The sequence below is a fragment of the Toxorhynchites rutilus genome, chromosome 3, assembly GCF_029784135.1.
Source record: "Toxorhynchites rutilus septentrionalis strain SRP chromosome 3, ASM2978413v1, whole genome shotgun sequence".
Lineage (NCBI taxonomy): Eukaryota > Metazoa > Arthropoda > Insecta > Diptera > Culicidae > Toxorhynchites > Toxorhynchites rutilus.
In genome coordinates, this window is record NC_073746.1 from 240749621 (window position 1) to 240770750 (window position 21130).

At 37.5% G+C, this 21130-nt stretch overlaps 1 protein-coding gene across 14 annotated transcripts in view; it reads right to left on the minus strand.

Moving 5' to 3' along the window:
* Window positions 1-2864: 2864 nt before the first annotated feature.
* LOC129775055 (solute carrier family 22 member 21) overlaps window positions 2865-21130 on the minus strand; it is a 119396-nt gene continuing 101130 nt past the window's right edge. For all 14 annotated transcript variants that reach the window (XM_055779253.1, XM_055779249.1, XM_055779252.1 and 11 more), the window contains 5 exons: window positions 7221-7521; window positions 6881-7061; window positions 6648-6793; window positions 6446-6570; window positions 2865-6382 (listed from right to left, as the gene is read on the minus strand). In XM_055779253.1, the coding sequence (XP_055635228.1) occupies window positions 6367-6382; window positions 6446-6570; window positions 6648-6793; window positions 6881-7061; window positions 7221-7521 (769 nt within the window). In that variant the 3' untranslated portion in view covers window positions 2865-6366. The remainder of the gene's footprint in view (window positions 6383-6445; window positions 6571-6647; window positions 6794-6880; window positions 7062-7220; window positions 7522-21130) is intronic.

Here is a 21130-nt window from a genome sequence, read left to right on the forward strand (position 1 = left end):
ATCAGCTCATCATGAGTGCACAATACGTTAGTAGGTTGTTTTCAAAGCTCCAATTAAAATTCGGGAACCTATACCCAGGCTACCAAGTGACCTTTTTTTAACCTGTGAGATTAACATGAACCTCTCAGTACCTACTCCGAAAATATTTTTTACACATTGGAAATGGGTGCGTTATATCGGGTAAACGTTTAATCGAGTAAATGTTGCCTTCGGGTATATGTTATATTCGGGTGAATGTTATTCGGGTATGTGTTACATTTAAGTAAACGTGTTTTGGGTGAATTTGACGCAACCATATCGACAAAAGATACGGCATTGAAAACTCCAAGGGGACTTGGAAATTAATATGTAAAATAATTTAACTGGCCGGCATCTCCCGACTTGTAATAACGTCGCTGTTCTTTCCTTCGGGGCTAAAAGTGAACGAGGAAAAATATAGTACGAATTGTCTACCGGAAGTTGCTGCCTTCATTAAGAAGTATCACACGACGGAGGGTGTGGTTTTTTGGCCGGACATGGTCTTGGTCCATTTGGCCAAGAAATCACTGAACGAGAAAAAAATAAACAGACTTATGAGAAATCGTAAGAAAGTTTTGCTGTTCCAGTATTACTTCTGAAAAATTGGAATCGATTAAACTGATTCTACTTCAACAAGGGACATGCTACAAAATATTGAACATGAGTTTTATAACATAAATGTTTTGTTTCGTTTTTGTCAAATTATTTCCGCCTCGTTGCCAATTGCCAAAATCAGGAAGACAACTCCACCTCGACGCCGTACTCAGACTCCACCACACTTTTTGCCCTAGAAAGTTCCAGCAACTTCTGATGAGTTTGAACCCAGGCCTGTTAGGACAACTTAGCTTCATCAATAACTTTTATTTGAGCCTTGTATTTATTTTTTCCGACACTCTCAATGTAGGGGAAGGTCGGGTACGACGGACACTTATGTATAACTGAGAAAAAAACTTTAGCTCAATAGATTTGACACTCACTGTATACACCTATTTTTCATTACGTGTGTGTTTTAGCATCACTTGCCTTCCATTTCATCGAATCAGCGGTGTGTTTTCGCGTTTTTACTTCAGAAATTTGTCAAATTAAAGCCAATGAGCTAGACTTCTTTGGAAAAGGATTATATTTGCGAAGAAAATGAATTTTGTTTTCGTGATTATCGATTGTTATTTTTTTTATAGTTTTCATGGTATCGGGACCAAGGGCGCTATATTTTATATATTTTTTCTTGAAAGCTGTTTTACATCACATATCCAAAAATAGGAGATGTGTCAACTTTCTTAAAAAGATGATGTAATACAAAAGTCATTTTAGGAAAAAAGTGAAAAAAGTGATTTTTCAGACCACCCTAAAAGGGAAATGGTCACCCTAACAAAAAAAATAGGAAAATACGGGTCTAATTGTTTGTGATAAAGAACAAATCTAACACTTTTCACGAAAAGCTATGAATCACTATATCGGTTTGGCTTGGAATGGCTGTATAAATGGATATCATTCTGATTCTTAAGGACTTGGAAATTACAGAATCGATCGGTGTAAATTTCAGGTGAAAAAACGCACTCCTATATCTTATAACTATATGAATAAAAACGGATCACCAAATGTGATCGATTTGAGATGTCTTTATTTTATTATAAATTCAGGAATAAACTTGTATTACATATAATGGAGAAACATGTTATTTGCATGGGATTAACAAAATCTTGAACGAAAATTGAGTCTGAAAATAATGTAATATTATGATGAAGAGTTTTGGAGTTTTGGAAGTACTAGGAAATTCATATAAAAAGGAAATTTTAAAGGGTCAATTAGAAGATCAACCAATGGATAGTTCTGCGATTGGACCAACGATAGTTCGCTTAGTAAGAAAATGTGAATGTTTGACGGTGTTGATAACAAAAAATCCATTTTGGGTGGGGCGAAGCTAGTAGGTATATAAAAACTGTCGATAGTTCTAGTGGTAATAATCATTGTAATCATGTTTTTGTAATAAAATATAACCCATACGATTTTGCCGAAGGAAATCAAAGATTAAGCCAACAACAGTTTCGTGACCCGGGAAAATTCCCGTTCAACGTTGTTCTTCAACAGGATGTACAGTCACTTACAATCACACACGCCCGGTTACTAATAATTGGATTGCGAATTGAACAGTCGTGAGAAGCCTAACGTTGATTCGCAATAACTTCGGGAAAGAACACTGCACATCCTCATTTGAATTGATCGAGGCATCCGCAGACGAACAAGAAATCATGTATTGATTATTTGTCCAGATTTCTTTTGAATCCTGTATCGTGCATATCATGAACAGGTCGTCTTTTATCCCGGATAATACGAATCATGCAACGTTCGACTTTCGAAAACAATCTCTGAAAATGTTATTGAGGTCGTAATTGGTATCTTAATCTTTGCAGTTAATTCATCTCATGACTGATCGTAGTATTTGGTCACGCTTTTTTATATGAAAAGCTATAAGGTCATCGTTCCAAAGATGCAGCCTGCAGCATAATCCACCACACACGAAATATATTGTTATGGCTAGTATGCATCACCAATTATGAACATCCAATTTTGCACGAATAATAAAATGAATTATCCAAATACAAGCTCTGTCACTCTGTCAAACAGCTGTTCGTTTAGTGAGCCTAATAAATTTCCGTCACACTTTTCGCATCACATTCGCACAGGTAATACTCACCTGTGCTTACAGATGAGGTAATAGATGCTGGGCCGTGACGAATATCTCGGATATTTGCTGTCTGGTAAATCCGTCGCTCAGTTGTGGTTTCGAGTGCTGTGTCGAAAGATAGATGAAGGTATTTTTCGGAATTGAATGAAACGATAGCTGATCTACTTAGCACATTCATTAAAATTTATTTAACTTGCTTCAGTTTCTTCTAAGAATTGTTTGATCCTTTGGCATTACAAATGATGGAATCGGGATTATGTACACATTTGTAAAAATCTATTCTATTCCATGAACTGATACCCTCTTATCGGTGATGTACGATTTTCATAATGATCATCTAGTATTTGAATACATTTACACATAAGCATATTCTGCTTCTTACGCTTTCAGGTTAAGTACCAGAGCATGAAAATGTACATAAAAATATATACCATACTCTCAACAAACACATTAGGCGTGGCCTATCTGTTGTATAAATGCCCCCATTCAAGGTTCTATAACTGTTTCTATCTGCTATTACATCCAGGACCCTATAATATTCGACGACAGCTGAACTTTTAGTTGAGATACAAACATCGCCATGGTTTTTTAAAACTTTGTTCACACCTAAACTCCTAAGCTAACTCGGACACTCGGCCTCACACATAAATACATAACAGTTATTGTTACTCATGTTCATTATTCGTTGCTAAAAATGTTCTCCAAATTATATTATTTCCCTTTTCTTCCCTCAGCTTTAGATATATTAGTACGAAGCTACCCGCCCATAAATAGTTAAGTACATCCAAAGTTTTTTTTATGTTTACTTGATGAATAATGATTAAAATACCAATAGATTACAAACACCGAAAGCAGTTCTACCAAGCTATTTTTCACATTGTCTTTTTGGTTCCTATGTGTTGAGAAATTACAATGTGACATCGATAATTTTTGTGTTTGGGTGTTTTTGGAATCATTTTTGGTTTTTGTTATTTTTATGTGTTTTCCTTATATCTGCTGAGCTGACCTCAGCCTACTACATGCAAATAAAATGTTGCTATGTAGCGTTATTTTTGTTTTGTCACACAGCAAGTATTCCTCACATCGTACCTCTTGTTGAAATGTTGATAAAAAAAAACCAATGACTATTCAATTTTGTGTGAGTCAAGATTGTAAATGATTTTGGTTAAATGTTTCATCGTTCGGCATCAGCATGCATGTGAATGGAAGACGTGACATTTGTGGTTTGACACGTGGTCCGTATTCACCACATCCAATCAGATTCGCAATATTAGTTGCACACTATAGAATTATTTTTCTGTTATCAGGCATCACGGTTTCATTTCCTTTGATGGGGCGCAGCTCTGTTACTTCTAAATTATCACAAAATTTAAAGTTAGAGTTTTGAAAAACACAACGTTGCATAACTATAGAACCATTCTTTTTTCCAGATAACTATCGGTTGAAATTATTAATATTGACTGGAATACATTACGTAATAACTAGCTTTTTTTATTATTCTCCGCAAATGAACTAGCGCAGATTGATTTTCCATCAATTCGAATGGACAGTCAGAAGCATAACGAAGTGAAGGGTAATTTTTTGTAGGTTTTTCTTTCCAATATTTCTTTCTGTCAGCTTACGCATGTGCCAAAGAAAACGAAATGTATTGTCATTTCATCGTAGAAAGAAAGGCGATCTACGAGATCCTTGAACATTATTATCAAAACTCGTGCTTTGTAAAAGTGTACCTTGCAATACGAGCAGATGCACGAAAAAGTGTTTCTACAGCATGACAACGCTCAGTCTCTCGATGCCTAAACTATAAGCGCAGATAGTTATTGGGTGTGCAACTTAATTCGTTTCGTTTGCACAAGATGGGTCAAAGTTATATAAATAATTGACGACGACAGCTGATTTTTGTTGAATTGTGAAGTTTCGACATCTGTCAACCTAATATTGTATGCAAGTCTTAGAGTTTTGCACAACAAGTTCAATTTTTACTGCGTTGAGTTCATTGCAAATAAGCGTCATTTGCGGGGAGTTTTGATTTTCTGTTTCTGTTGGAAGAGAAGTGCTGCAACTGAAGCGCGTCGAATACTCGTGGAAGTTTATGGTGTCTCAACACCATCGAAAAAAATTATAGGGAATGATATGGACAATTCAAAAGTAATAATTTTGAAGTTTGATGAATTTGAGACATTACATGATTAAGATTCGTGCCAAACGCAAGCTTCCAGAGCTTGCAGAAACGTTGGGAGGGAACAACTCGATTCGACAATTTCTAAACGACCTAGAGCCGCAGGATACATCCAAAAGCAGAGAAATTATGTACCATACGAATTGAAAGCGAGAAATATTGCAAATTTGGGGTTTTAAGAGGTCTGTTCATATTTTGTTCTGATATTTTATAAAAAAAATCAGTACAATTGTATTTTCGATGGACATCATCAAAGAGTCGAGACAGATTCTTTGTTTTGAAGTTATAGACTGTAGTGTAGTTATAGATAATTCTCTTCAAATCTTTTTTAACGTGTACCAGTATAGTTATCGGAGTGGGGATAAATTCAGATACGTAATCTGAAGACTAATCAGCAATAGCGAAGCCTCGTACAATGAAATGTGGTTGAGAATGCTTAAACATTGTTTCCCAACAAAACTATGCGCCGCTCATTGTGGTAGAGATTTGGTGTTGGAACTGCCGTGGTGATCGATAAGGATACATTTGAAGTAGTCGATCAATTTGTTTATATTGGTACATATTGGTACACTCACAACGCGGACTAACGATGCAAGTATCGTGATTATAAAGAGGTTTTTCTACCGAATACTGTGTCCAGATTTAGACCCGATGAAATGATGATATCCGTGGTCAAAAGATTTCATCAGTCACTCATTTTCACAATGTTATTGAACAGCAACACTTAACAAGACAGCCTTACGATGTGGGTTGTGAATGCTTGTGAGAATTTGTGTCGATTTATACAATACAGAAAATTGCGTACGGAAGTAACACGTTTATAAATATATTTAAATATATATGTCTATTGTGGTGTGGTTGTATCTCGATCAACGTATACAAATATAGAAATATATATGCGTGTGTGTGTAAATAATTGTCATGTGTACATTTTCTTCAAATAGCGTATATAAAACCTTACTGGACCAGCCAGAACAATTATCGAAAAATTCGTCAGCTATTACGATCTGTGTAATTTTTCATAATAAATATGCAATTTTCAAATAGCTCAATCTTGTGTAAAACTGGTAATGACTGTTGTTTTCTCATGTATTATGGTATCGAAATGAGATATCGATTTTTTGTCTCTGTACCAGATCCTATATGATAAATGCTTCTATGCTTTTAGCCTTACAAAACATCGATTGCTTCCCATTTTATACAATACAAAAATATCATTTTAATATCCGCAGAGCGAATTCCGAATACTTACACGGTAATTGACAGATTCTAAACGGTTACTAATTGTCAAAGTATATAACACTTTTTTTGCGCAGCATCTTGCCCTCTGTGTGCAATCGCTCTTTTCAGTTCCCTCCAGTCCTCTCCAGTTCTCTCCCAGTAGTGGAAACGCACTTTGAGGATATTTAAAACATCTCCTAGTAATGGCAGTAGTAGCAATTTCTCTCAGTATTAGCACCGAGAGGCATGTTTAGGTAACTACTTAAGTGTCAATTTCTCTGTTGGTTTTAAGCATACTCTTCAACACGAAATTCATTTTCGGTTATTGTTTTGATACATACTTTTCCTCCTCACGCTCCTCATGATCATGATGCTGCATTTCCTCCGGCAGAAAAACGATTACAATCGCTCCGAAGATACACCATGCTGTCAGTAGGGACATTAACAGATGATCCTCGATTTTGTTCTGTACAGAAATAGTGCGTTATTTTAGGCTCCCGCAAAGCTAGCTATTCAGAACGAGAGAAGCATGCGGCCACTTACCAACAATGAGAGATACGGCGTAATAACGAGAGCAAATCCTGCTGCAAGATTGCACGCTCCCACGCCCACGTTCCGGATCGCCGTTGGGTAAAGTTCCGCTGTGTAAACTGGCATGATTGTGTTTCCGGCGCTGATAGTGAATTTTCCTGTTTGCGTCAATAGCATCAAATCATTACAGTTTGTACCAAAAAGGCAAAAGAATCAGTTTCAAGAAGACATTTCGGAATACACACCTATCATTACGAAAGTAATTTTAAGTGAGAGGTACTCCGCTCTTCCTTCGACCATGGCAGCGCTAAGACAGGCCAGAGCAGCACAGAAAAATGTCGCACAGAAAAGCCATTTCTTGCCAGTCCGGTTGATGATGTACATGGCAAGTGCGATGGCTGGAATTTCCACCACCCCGGCGAGCACCTGGTTCGAAAGAAAAAATGCCATTCCATGAATGGTGTATAACAATTTTGCAGCAACAAGTCAATTTATCCTCGTGCCTACCTTTAGGCTATTCGTATCGATGGATGCTACATCAGCATCTTGTTGCACACGCTCGCTACATTGCTATTGGCTACTCACCGAATTCAAATAGATGTTACCACCGAAGGTGTTGATGTTGAGCACCAGTCCATAGTACACGAGATTCATGGTGAACCAAATGCACAAAAAACAGAACGTCACCAATCGCAGATACTTCGAACGGAACAGATCACAAACGCCGGCCATTTTGTCCTCCTCATCCGTCGGCGGCTTCAGCAGCTTGTCCAAATTGTCCGGCAATGGTCGATTATTGAAAGCGGCTGCTTTCCGCACTACTTCTTTTACTTCAGCAATGCGGCCCTTGCAAAGTAACCACCGGGGAGATTCCGGGAGAACGAACCTTGGGAGTAAAAGCGTATTCATTGTTTTACAAAAAGGGTGTATTCGAATATTGATAGATCTGTTCTTTAGAAGCATCATGCACAAATATTCAATTGGTGTAAGAGCTAAATTTCAGTTACGACAATATGGTTCGATGATACGGACTAGCTATGTTTTTTATATTGATAATTATATACAGTGATAAACCGGTATTAGTGTCATATCGCAACTTTCTCAAGGATGTGTTCTAAACACCTCCAACAAAATTCTCGTTAGAATGAATCTCCAGTATAGAAACGGTTTTTTGTTTCATAGGCGTTTCATTTCAATTGATCGAATTTCAACTTCCAATGTAAAGAGAATGTTGAGAATGTTCGTTCAAGCGCTCCACACTTATGATCCATTCCAGCGTGACGTGACAACGTTTTGAATCACTAAGAACAGTTTTTTTTCTCGTTTTAAAATTGAGAAAATTTCCTACGAGAATCTTCAGTTGGATAATATTTTACAGTTTAATGCGCTGGCAACTAGCCCAATACTTTTGTGACGTGACAAAACCTGTCTTTTTGTGGTTACCGACTTTTGAACATTAATATTGTATTTTCAGTTCCTTTTCAAAACATATAAATAAACTTTGTTCTATGATTTGTCAACAAAAGATGAACACGAATTCTTGTATATTCAGCTTTTTTGAAAAACTCGCAAGAACTTCCAAAAAAATGGAAGTAATGTGGCAAACCAGCCAAAAGTTTTGAAGTTACTATAACACAGAAAAAAATTATTTCTCATCATATTGAACAAAATAAGTATACATAAAATTTAGAATGTATCAAGTGTAGTTAATAATAATTAATACAGATTACTCACAAACTATAAAATCATTCAAATCACAAACCAATTTATCCGCAACTACCAAAATATAAAAATACGGTTCAATATTGGTTATTTAAAGCCTTAAATCTCCGCGTTCACTGATTTTCAAATGGTTCCTTCGGTTTAAGGTTGTTTGTAAAAACAGTGGAGTCTTTTTCGACAAAGTATGATGATGAAAAAACGAGAAGAAATTTTTCAGAAATGTCCAACAACGCAGGATACTGTGTTTCAATATTGCGTTGTAACCAGAACTTAAGACAATCTTGATTGTACTCCTGCTTGAGCTCCTCATCTGTGCTGATGACAATAAACTTCTCTTGCATTTTCACCTTGGCTCATTCCATGGTTGTGATATAGTAAGGAATTGAGGAATTTAAAAATTTTGAAGATCCTAAAACATCTTAGTAAAATACTTGTGTAATGCGTCCGAGTGAGTGACATATGGTATTATAATATTGTATTGAAGCTTTTGTGATTATTATGACAAATGCGGAAACTGTGAATATTCTTTAAAGTAGAAGTTGAAGTTGAAGTCGTTACCCTGCAGCTGAAACACAAATTTCAAAAAGCTGAAAATCTTGCTAAGCAACAGCCTCATGGTGGTCAGCGAACCCCAGCGTGTAGAAGTAACCGAGAAAAGATTTCGTCGTTTTACTAATATAGCTGAGCAAATAATCGAGTGTTTAAAGGGTTGCTTTGAATCTTGATGATAGCACTTATATCATATAGTAAAGACAGATGCGATCAAGAGCTCAGATTTTTTGTTACTAAATGCTGTCTGTGAATCACGCAGTGAATGACCAGTTGTACTTCACGTAGTTGAGACTTTGAGTGAGCTGTATAACTACGACGACGACCAACAATAGATGTGCACCATCAGTGACTATGGAATAGCCATTAGTTCCATGGAATAGATTTGTCGGTAAAAAAAATCGTTCCACGGCCTGAAAGTTCGATTTTCTCCTGGTATCAGTCTCCATATATGTAGCAAAAATCATTTCATGCCACATATTTCCATCTTTAACATATCGAACATACACTAACAACAGAGCTTCATTGCTGGGTAATGTAGACTCGTCCGACTGGAGAGAAAATCTGTTAGTCTATAATAAATTGAATAACATTCTTCCCTCTTCGCGACCCATCTCAACTTTCCTGAAATATTTTTTTTTTGTTACTCCATGCACATAGGTGATCAAGCATTTTGTAAATTCTTTTCCAACCACTTTATTCTAGTTCATTTTATTTAGCTATGTAAACACGTTGTAATCTCTTGAATTAAATTAGTAGATGAGTGTATTTTCGTTCAAGCTCCATCGTATTTCAGAACGCAAATGAATTTTCAACCTAAGGGCAAACTTTTTATATAGTAAAATATGAGGAGCATGTTTGGACATGAATTTGATGATGACTTCTTTCGTGTTAAATTGCGTATATGTTTAAAATACAGATAAATTTAAAACGTGCCTGAAGGACTTGTACCCTCAAACACATTATCATGCATTTACTTGCCGAATTTTTTCATCTTGTACTTTTTGTACTTTTTTCTTTTCATCTTGCGCACACTCATCGTCTTGTTGAGTTTTTAAAATTACATCAATATTATTTTCTACTAAAGTATTAGTCGTTTTAATGACAGGGTGGTTCTCGTAATCCAACTTATGCAGCATCTTAAACATTTGAATCGTTTGTTTGAGAAACCCCATAAGTCCATTTGGAGCACCTGCAAGAAAACGACTAAAACTGTTTTTCTAAAAATGTTGACTGGGTCCTCCAATTTGTTGGTATGGGGTTCGGTCATTAGACCCAAAACATATTATTGGGGATTACTACTTTATCATTATAACAGGTTAAGCTCAAAATATAACGCTTCAAAGTTGGTGGTCTTAGGGGGTTTCTCACACAAACGAGAAATCAGCGGTATATTTAGCGGGTTTGAAGTGACTCAATTCAAGTTTATGTACTTTAAATGTTCACCAAGTAAGAACGGGGCTGTTTATAAGTTATGCCCTTGGATGGATAAGTATTGTTTGTTTTACTCTTAATGCATAAGGAATACAAAAAGGAAGATAGAGGATATTTTAAAATACTTTTTTTCAATTCGTAACTTGAACCTTGTTACCTGAATTGGATTCATCTCGGGCTTTTGTGTTATATAATCTTCATCCGGAATATAGGCATTCAATTTCCTGATGTCCTCGATTTTCTCGATGTGGTATAGTGGGATACTTTTACGGGAGTCGACGAAATTTGTTATATTACCAGGGTCAATTAGAGTTTTCAGCATGGGTTTTTCGAGAGATGATTTGTCTCTCAAATCGTTTGAGTAATGTCACAGCTGGAACATCCTTTCCCCTTCATATTTTTTATACCTTTCCATTGACTCTTGCTCTTTTTATAACTTCCGCTTCGTATTTTGTTGTCCTCCGAACACCACGCTTACTTTTTGCGGTCACGTCAGGATCAAATTCCAAATCAGAAAACATTCCGATTATGTTGAATTGTGCATGCTTCTCACGAAACAATGAATGCAATTGTATATAAAGGGTGTGTCACATCAAATTGCATCACGGAAAAACGCTGTAGAAATTTAATTTTTAGGAATTATATCTTCAGCTATCGCTTATAATCAGATAAGAGTGTATAGATCACGTTGGCCATGCTTCACTGTCAATTTTTCGTAAATTTGGGAAAATGTCATCGAACGAAAAAGAGCGTCGTGAATTAATCCTGCGCACTCATTTCGAGAATCCGGAGTTGTCACATCGGGACATCGGTAAGATGCTGGGAATCGTCCAATCCACGGTCAGCAGAGTACTAAAACGATACTTCGAGAACCTAACCATCGACCGGAAGGTGAAGAACGGCAAAAATGGATGCTCCGTCAGTGAAAAAGATCACAAGCGCGTAGTTAAGCAGTTTAGACGTGATCCGAGAAGTTCGGTCCGGGATGTCGCCAATAAGCTGAATTTGTCAAGTTCATTCGTCCAGCGGACCAAGCAGCGGGAGGGCCTGCGTACATACAAGGTTCAGAAGGCTCCTAACCGCGACGAAAGGCAAAACATGGTGGGGAAGACGCGAGCCCGGAAGCTGTACACCGAAATGCTGACGAAGCCGCATTGCCTGGTAATGGACGACGAAACCTACGTCAAAGCGGACTTTCGTCAGCTGCCGGGCCTGTTGTTCTTCTCCGCAGAGGACAAATTCAGCGTTCCGGAGGAGATTCGCAAGCAGAAACTATCCAAGTTTGCCAAAAAGTACATGGTGTGGCAAGCGATCTGCTCTTGCGGAAAGCGGAGCGCCCCCTTCGTGATGACCGGCACGGTAAACGGGCAGGTTTACCTTAAGGAGTGCCTACAGAAGCGCTTACTATCACTATTGAAGCAGCACGAGGGCCCGACCATCTTCTGGCCGGATCTCGCTTCGTGCCACTATTCAAAGGACGTGTTGGAGTGGTACGAAGCCAACGGGGTCACCTTCGTGCCAAAGGAAATGAACCCGCCCAACGCGCCGGAGCTTCGCCCAATAGAGAAATATTGGGCGATTATGAAGCAGGCCCTCAGGAAGAACCCAACAGTTGTCAAATCGGAGGCGGACTTCAAGAGAAAATGGATTTCTGTTCAAAAAAAAACTACAACCTGACGTTGTACAGAACCTTATGGACGGGGTAAAGAGGAAGGTGCGAGCATACGGGCTTGGGCTCGAAGTATGAATAAAAAGAAAATGCCAAAAGTTATTAATAGTTTTTATTTTACTGTCTAAAATTTTCAAAAGGATCGGTGTACTGGGCGAATTTCTACAGCGTTTTTTCCGTGATGCAATTTGATGTGACACACCCTTTATATCGTTGCCCATGTTGATAAAAAGAAACATGGAATTATGGGATTCCCCAAAAAACGAATACTGGCAACTCCAATTTAAGGGGGTTCGTAAAACTAATTTTTTCTGAAATTTTGATAGTCGATGTAGGTACCCTCAACTGACCATGTTTGTATAGGAGACGTAAGCGACAAAATGAACAAAATCGACTTTTTCGTCGTTATGCATTCTATGCAATGCACAATGGTCAAGTAGATGTATTTAAGTGGAAATTAGCATTTAGAGCTCGACAGTTATTCTCTAGACAATAACTTTCTTAGACAAAGTTGTTACATATGATAGAGCGCTCATTTCCATGTTGCCAAAAATAGGGTGACCAACATTTTCGATGAAATAAAAAAAATAACTTTCTTATCTCTATAGATAGAGGTAAACATAGTTCGACAATGTTGTATTCCCAGTTATTTAAAACATCTTTGTAGAACAAAGTTTTTTTCTATCTCTTGAAATAACCGATATAGCGCCTTTTTCTTAATTTGCGTTGAGGTCACCATTAAAAAACTGTGTTTTGCTCTAACTTTCATTTTTCAAATTCTACATACAAACTGTCTCCGAAAGACTTTTAGAACATATTGATCAAAACATTTGCGATGCAGAAATTGTCAATGTCTCAACTTCACTCAAAGTTATTGATATTTCATCCCAAAAAATACGCTCTCTTCAATTGCTTGCCATTCTTTCTGAGACAAACATAAAAATGTTTGTTAACGGAATTTGAAAGAACCAACTTCACTCTATATAATATGTGATTTTCAGAGATATGTTATTTTTTGTATTTGAGTTATTTAAAATTGAAATCATGAGTTTTTTTGGTGAAAACCCATCAATCACATCGAACAGGATTAAGATCTTGACAAATTCTGCATCGCAAAATGTTGGAATTAATATGATCTAAGAGTCGTACGAAGATAATTTTTATGTAGAATTTTAAATATAAAAGTTAGAGTAAAATAACCGGTTTTTTTCATGGTTACCCTAATGCAACTTAGTTAAAAAACAACTTTGTGGGAGATATTTACAGAGCCCGAAATCTTCTAAAGTGAAAAATGTAGACCGACTCTACTCTCAGTAGCATTGCTTCGGCAGTCGCCCACAACAAAAAGTGACTTGACTAGAAAGTGAATTGACTAGCGTTGACTAGCGAGGATGACTGGTGAACTAGTCCAGTCAGTGGTTATTTTAACTGACTCGACTAATGAATACAAATCTGCCTCATCATTCAACTGACTTCAATCCACACTTCCATTTCCCCCTAACACTAATGTTATACCCGCGTACGCAAACTTATTTTTATGTCCATATGAAGAGGAACGAAAACATGAATTCTGATGCAAAAAAAGAAGTTACCCTATCAATGGACGGTTTATTGTCTAGCCATCGTGAACTCAAACCAACGAACTGAGACATTTATCATGTATGCTATAAAGGTCCTCGCGTTAGTATTGGTAAATTGCGTGCAAAATAGCGCATACACACTGCACGCTATTTTATACGTTTGAGTAATTTTCATGTACGATACGAAATAATCTAGCTCACCTGTAGCGTATGTCAAACCACGATGAACTCAAACATCAATGCATGCATACGTACATGTGCTCCCTTGGCCGAGTGGTTAGCGTCATAACTAACATGCCGGGTGTTCGGGTTCGATTCCCGTTCTGGTCGGGGGATTTTTTCGTCAAAGAAATTTCCTCCGACTTGCACTGTGATCACGCGTATTCTAGAGCTTGCCACTCAGAATGCATTCAAGGCGTGTTATTTGGCATAGAAATCTCAACTAAGTACTAATAAAAATGACGCAAGTAATACTACGTTGAGACGGCGAAGTTCCTCTAGGAACGTTAGTGCCATTGAAGAAGAAGAAGACGTACATGGGAGAGAGAAAGAGAGAAACTAATTCGTTTTGGGGGAAGTCACTTCAAAATGCAATGATGACAATTTGACTGGGAAGAATGGAATGATATAATCGTGTCGGTAGAGGGAGATAGCGACTAAACGCCCGACTGACTGTTCAGTCGTTTTGGCGGAGAAACTGCGTGAGGAAGCCAAAAGTCATTACACCCATACCTCGCTTTACGGCCTAGATTCGTTCCACGAAACTTGGCCGCAAAGCGAAAAGTCGTATAAGGAATCAACTATTCTAATACAAATCCATACAAATTCAATACGATTGATTCCAAATTTATTGAATATGTTTATCATTCAAAATGCATTTTATCTTTTCATTTCATTTAAAAATACATACATAACAAGTACATATATTTGAACATAAAATAATAACAGACTCCAAAAACCAACAATAATCCATAAACAAAAATGAAACAACTTCATGTTACATAAAATATGTGTATGTATACAGCAATTCCATGCCAAACCAATATAATGGTACTCAGATTTCCATTGAAATTGGTATTTTTGTTCCTTATCGCTAAATATTAGACTCGTTTTTTTTCATTAGGGATCCCAAGGGTGCCAAAAAACAAAACAACCACTTTTCACGAAAATAGAGAATCACTATATTTGTTTGGCATGGAATGGTTGTATATCGACTTCAAAAAAAGAATTCTTGCGAATCATTTTGGGCCGTAAATCTGGGTGTACTAACTGAATACGGATATAGTCAGTCAGATAGTCAGCTGACTATCCTCAGTAGACTATGACTATGCAGAGCCTTGGATATTTATTCTTTAGACAAAAACTGACAAAGTTGTTACATATGATAGAGCGCTCATTTTTATGTTATCAAAAATAGGGTGACCAAAATTGTCGATGAAATAAGGTTGTATGCAGAATTTGGAATATAAAAGTTAGAGCAAAAAACAAGTTTTTTTAATGGTGACCCCAACGCAAATTAGGAAAAACGCGCTATATCGGTTATTTCAAGAGATAGAAAAAAAATGGTTCTACAAAGATGTTTTAAATAACGGACTACATTGTCGAACTATATTTACCTCTATCTATAGAGATAAGAAAGTTAGATTTTTTGTTTCATCGAAAATGTTGCCAACAGGTCACCCTATTTTTGGCAACATGAGAATGAGCGCTCTATCATATGTAACAACTTTGTCGAAGACAGTTTTTGTCTAGAGAATAACTGTCGAGCTCTAAGGCGGCTCGCACACCGGAGCAATGACCAACTAGCAACTATCAACATGCAATAAGCAATATTATCGCCAATGGACTTTTCCAATTTTTGTTGATCTCGCACACCGACGCAATACGATATCGTTATCGCCTTTACAGAGCAACACATATCGCTGGCAACACGACGTGTCGGTTGAAGAGCAACTTATCGCTCATAATTTGACATGTTTCGTACATTAAGTAGATTGTTTGCATAATGTCAGGCGTTTTTATTGCTCTGGTATGCGAAGAACAACAAAATATGTTGCCTGTTGCATATTGCGTATTGCAGCTTGCTAGCTTGCTCCGGTGTGCGAGCCGCCTAAATGCTAATTTCCACTTAAATGCATCTCCTGGACCATTGTGCAGTGTGATATGTGTAATACGTTCCAAAATGGCATCGGAATACGATATTCGACTTCGGCTGGTAAGAAACATGTACCCAATACCCACATCGTATGGGTTTTCCATATTTTTTGTCATTCAATTTAGTATTATACTCTATATTCGGGAATCTACCTTCATCTATTGTTGATAAAACATAGAAGAAAGTGATTAATTAAATCTATATAAATAAAAATGATTTGGTGACCGTTCCTCACGATTTAACACGAGTACCTATGGAACAATGGATTGAAACTGTCAGTATCAGATTTGATGCGTCTTAGTCTACGTCAGGTTTATATTCTGCAAATGCTATTAAAAACCATTTGGGAAGATGAAAAATTGGAAAATCGTTTTTAAGCAAATTTTATATATCTACTAGCTGACCCTGCAAACTTTGTTCTGCTATATACATTATTGCTAGTGGATATGTTGTTTTAAAATTAAAAACAATCAATATATTGATAGTGTGTTCAATTGTTTTATCGATCTATAGAATCGATCTTATGTTATCGATAGAATAAAACGAATGAAACGATTTGAACGGAAGTTTCTTTGATGTTTATGCTGCCGAAAGTGACGGTGCGCATGTTTGACATACCGAGGAATGGAGCGCCAAGATCGCCGATAAAAAGAAAACCATTACTTTTCTTAATTCAATGTTTTTCATTAACATACATGTTGGATCTCTTGAAAGTTAAATGTAAAGTGAAAAAATAATATATTTTTGTCGTGAAATGAAAAAAATAAATAAAGAAAATCAATATTAATATCTTTCAATTCGGGCCAAAAATATTCGGTTATCAATGAGCGGTAGCGATTCCGATTCACATTAACGTACCGGTCTTGATAATCACGGAAAAAGTACGGCCCAATGACGGCGCCGGACCATAAACCGCACCAAACCGTAATTTTATCGGGATGCAATGGTGATTCATGGAGTACGTGTGGATTGCTGCCTGGCCAATGACACATATTTTGCTTATTGATGAAGCCATTCAGGCAGAAATGTACCTCATCGCTGAAGATGATTTTTCGATGAAAATCCCGATCATTTTCAAGTTGTTGCTCAGCCCAATTCACGAACATACGACGCTTCTGATGGTCAAGCGGCTTCAGTTTTTGCGTCAATTTGATCTTGTAAGGATATAGGCCAAGATTTTTTCAATAGACGAATCGAGAATTTCAGAGGAAATAACGCTACCGATTTCCTCAGAGCGTATTTTGTCGACTAACCAAAGTGAAAATGTGCGTATGAAGTAATCCTCGCTTTTGCCATTCAACTCATACATCCAGCAACGTCTGGGACCGAATACGCATAATGTGGCAATGGAGATCAGTAAAGACCTATAACCATATATTCATAAATATTAATTCAAAATGAGTAATGATGTTCATAGTGAATGAAGAGTCTGTGGCGGGATCTCGTTTTTTAAAATTTGCGCAATATCCGTGTTGTCCCTTCAGAACGGCCTGTGGATTTTCGTTAAAGAGATTCCTTGTGACTGGCACTGTCACATATATTGTAGAGCTGGTCACTACGTTGAGACGGCAAACGTTAGTACCATCGATGAAGAAGAAAGAAAGCATCGTATGAACGATGTGTATCGATGATGAACTCCATATTATTGTTTTATCTTCGAATCACAATTTTTTGCGTCGCAGTGCTGTCGCCAGATATCTCTTCAACAACATTCGCATTGGATATACACACGTGCTCTGCAGCTGTTGTTTTATCAGGATTGATGATAATAGTGTGATTTTCAATTTGCAATCCTAGCTTGTGTGATTTGAAGAATTTCAATAATTCATTGCGCACATTCAAACAACTCGCCGGCGATGTGGAAACTATGGACAATACATTGAATAATAAAGAGTAATAAACAACTTACCTTAATATATAATTTATTTTCACTATACTGCCGTTCTACGCATAGTTGTCCCATGTTCCAAAATCAGCAACTGAGAAAAACGCAATCAAAGTTTTGAAGCATATTTGCCTACCAGAAGCTTTAACCATTTCAGTCTAGCATAAAGTGACCAGATGGTCAAAGGTCCAACGCGGGACACAAAAAACAAAACGTTATGTATATACGTTATGTGAAAATAAACCATAGTTTAGCGATTCTCATTTATTCGTGAAACACTTAACATGTGTCCTTGCAACTAAAACCTGATCTGTATTATTTCTTTCTAAGTATCGTCATTCAGTTGTGATTTTTCGGTGGTTTAGATTTTGTTTACGCCTGAAAATCACTGGCTCAGTTAGAGCATTAAAGCCTGGCAAGCACGATTCAAATTCAACAATTTTCTTCAAATTACCGAATGGAATACCCGAAAATTTCAATCCATTTTTCATCCAATTTAGTGTTAACGTATGCATTAAAAAATGGACTATTTTCGGATGGCGATGAAAAAAAAACTACAAAAACTAATTTAATGGAACAAATTTTCCTAAAATACTACGTTTATTAAGCCTACAACAAAAATTATTCAAGACTGTTTACAAGCAGCAGCAGCATTGTCAATCAACTTCAAGATTTTTTCATACTATCAGCTTCACCCCACAGTAAAGGAGTTGGACATCCTGAGCCACTTTGTGTCCGCCAGACATAGCCGATCTGGTATTTACAACATCCTCTCCCTGTCACTCCTTAAGCCGGTAAATCGAAACAACCGGCCAAACGGTGAAGGAGAATCTGGCCAAAATGGACATTTTTATGCGGAAGCGTCAGACGAGACCGGCAGTATCTGAGCAGCAGGCAATCACCCAGAAGGAGTAGCTTCAGGTGCTGGTGAAAAACTTCTTTCCGACGAAAGAAGTGAAAAACTCCTTTTAGGTGCTCATAATGGAAGACGAGACGTGCTTGATGCTAGAATTCAACGAATGGCCGGGGACCGGGTACTTTACGTTCCCCAGGTAAGCGATGATGTCAAATATATCATCCACATCAATTTCTCGGGGAAGGTCCTTCTCTGATAGACGAGAAGAGAATGTCCAAGCCGCCCTTCTTTCTAATCATATGGTGAACGGGGAACGAGTACGAAGTGCTTGCCTAAACTTGCGAAGGTGATGTGGTCTTTATGCCGAAACGGGGATCAGCCCATTATGCCAAAAGATCACTGGAGAATGGATAATGGATCGGCTGGATATAAACATTGTCGCGTAGACCGCCACCCTTCCCAACATGCCCCAGCTGCGGCCTATAGAAAACTTATAAGCGAATGGCCAAAATGGAGAAATAGCTGACTATCAAAGCCACGGAAAGGTAAAAGAACATCAGCCATGATTGAGGTTCCGGCCAACATTTGCTTCATTTGCGATACTTCATCAAACAACCCTGCCTCTTCCTGTCCAGCATACACTAGTTCATCCGGATCATTTAACACGTTAAGCCCTGACCGAGCTAGAGGACCAAAGATGAACTTTTCGTTTGACTCACGTTGGTCCCTGCGGATCAATAGGGGACTTTTATAAAAATCATTATAAATCTTTATAAAAATCTTAAAAATAAATCTTTATAAAAATCAAATCTTTATAATTGATTTTCCGATTTTGTTGCTGTCGTTTCCTGTTGACACTCTCTAAACAAAAAGTCCACTGTCGGTGCGATGAAACCAGCTCAACGTATTAATCGTAGAATGCATTGGAAGCGCCCTTGAACGGTCTGACAAATAAAAGTTTTATTTCGGGGTTCATCCATTCAGGTTCAGAAAATCAACATGATCAAATTGTAATACTGAAATGTATTGATGAGTGGGGGTCTCCGTAGCCACATTGGTTGCGCGTTCGCTTTGTAAGCGATCGATCGTGAGTTCAAAACTCAGGGCCCCCATTGACCATCTTTGTATTGTTACAGAATAACTACGTCCACGCAACAATCATCAGCGATGGAGATCGATCCACGGTCGAAATAAGATCGATTCATCCATACAACTGCTCTGCTCTGCAGAAATATCGGGCTGCTGTTCTATAAATAACTCAACAATGGATCAACGACTGTCTCCGCTGTCCAGTCTTTACTGTGGATAATGGAAGAACAGATAGAAAACTCTTTCGCCTAAATGGCTACTGTGTAAATATGTACCATTTGCAATGGTATAGAAGGGAATATTCTAACGCCGAAAAATGGCAACTGTGTAATGTGCTAATTATAGATATGATAAATATGTGACATGTACACGATTAAAATTCGGCTCTGTTACAGCTAAAATGCTAATGAGCCTAAAATAAACAAAAGGGATAAAAAAAATGTATTGATTCACGGGACATTTTCGTTCCTTTTGCCAAATGCGGGACGTTTCGCGGAACATAATCCTTCTTCTTCTTCTTCTTCAATGGCACTAACGTTCCTAGAGGAACTTCGCCGTCTCAACGTAGTATTACTTGCGTCATTTTTATTAGTACTTAGTTGAGATTTCTATGCCAAATAACACGCCTTGAATGCATTCTGAGTGGCAAGCTCTAGAGAATACGCGTGATCACAGTGCAAGTCAGAGGAAATTTCTTTGACGAAAAATTCCCCCGACCAGAACGGGAATCGAACCCGAACACCCGGCATGTTAGTTATGACGCTAACCACTCGGCCACGGGAGCACAAACATAATCCTACGCGGGACATTTTGTTGAAATGCGGGACGTCTGGTCAGTTTAGTCTAGCAATACATCGAGTTTTTTTATAAGCACTAAACTGTTGTTTAATGACATGTGACAATATCCCCTCTCTTGAATCAATCAAGCTTGGGCTCAAAATTCATGGTGGGACAGTTATGTCTAGAATATCAACATGGATCAATTGAACTTGATGTTGTTTTTCTAAATACTGGAAACAAACAATTTGTTTTTGTGTTTTTCGTGGAAGATCATGCATAAAATCATCGTGTTTGTTAAATTTATCAAAATGAAACATGTAATGAACGTAATGTAATGTATTATGCCTAAAACAGCAGTTTAATAACATAAAAAATAAACACAATTGGTGCCGTAGCAAGTAGCATCGGTATTGTAGTGATATCGCTCTACAACACCTTTGCAGAATATAAATCTTACTGTTATTAGGCATCCGCTAACAAAGTGTACACGTGTTCTGTTGAACTTTTTTTCTTTTTTCGAGAATTAGTTCGTTCTTACAATCCGGAAATGAGTGCAATAATCCGACAGAAAGCGCGACATAAAAATCTTGTACTTGAACCGATTCATTTGTTGTGGATCTATAAAAAATACATGGTGGAACAGATATGCCTAGCATCTCAACATGGGACAATTGAGCTTGATGTTGTTGTTTGACGTAGAACTACGTCTTTCAGGACGGGTGCCAAATCAGAAAACAGGTCACGTTTTTATGAAATAAAGTTAACGTATGCTTTTG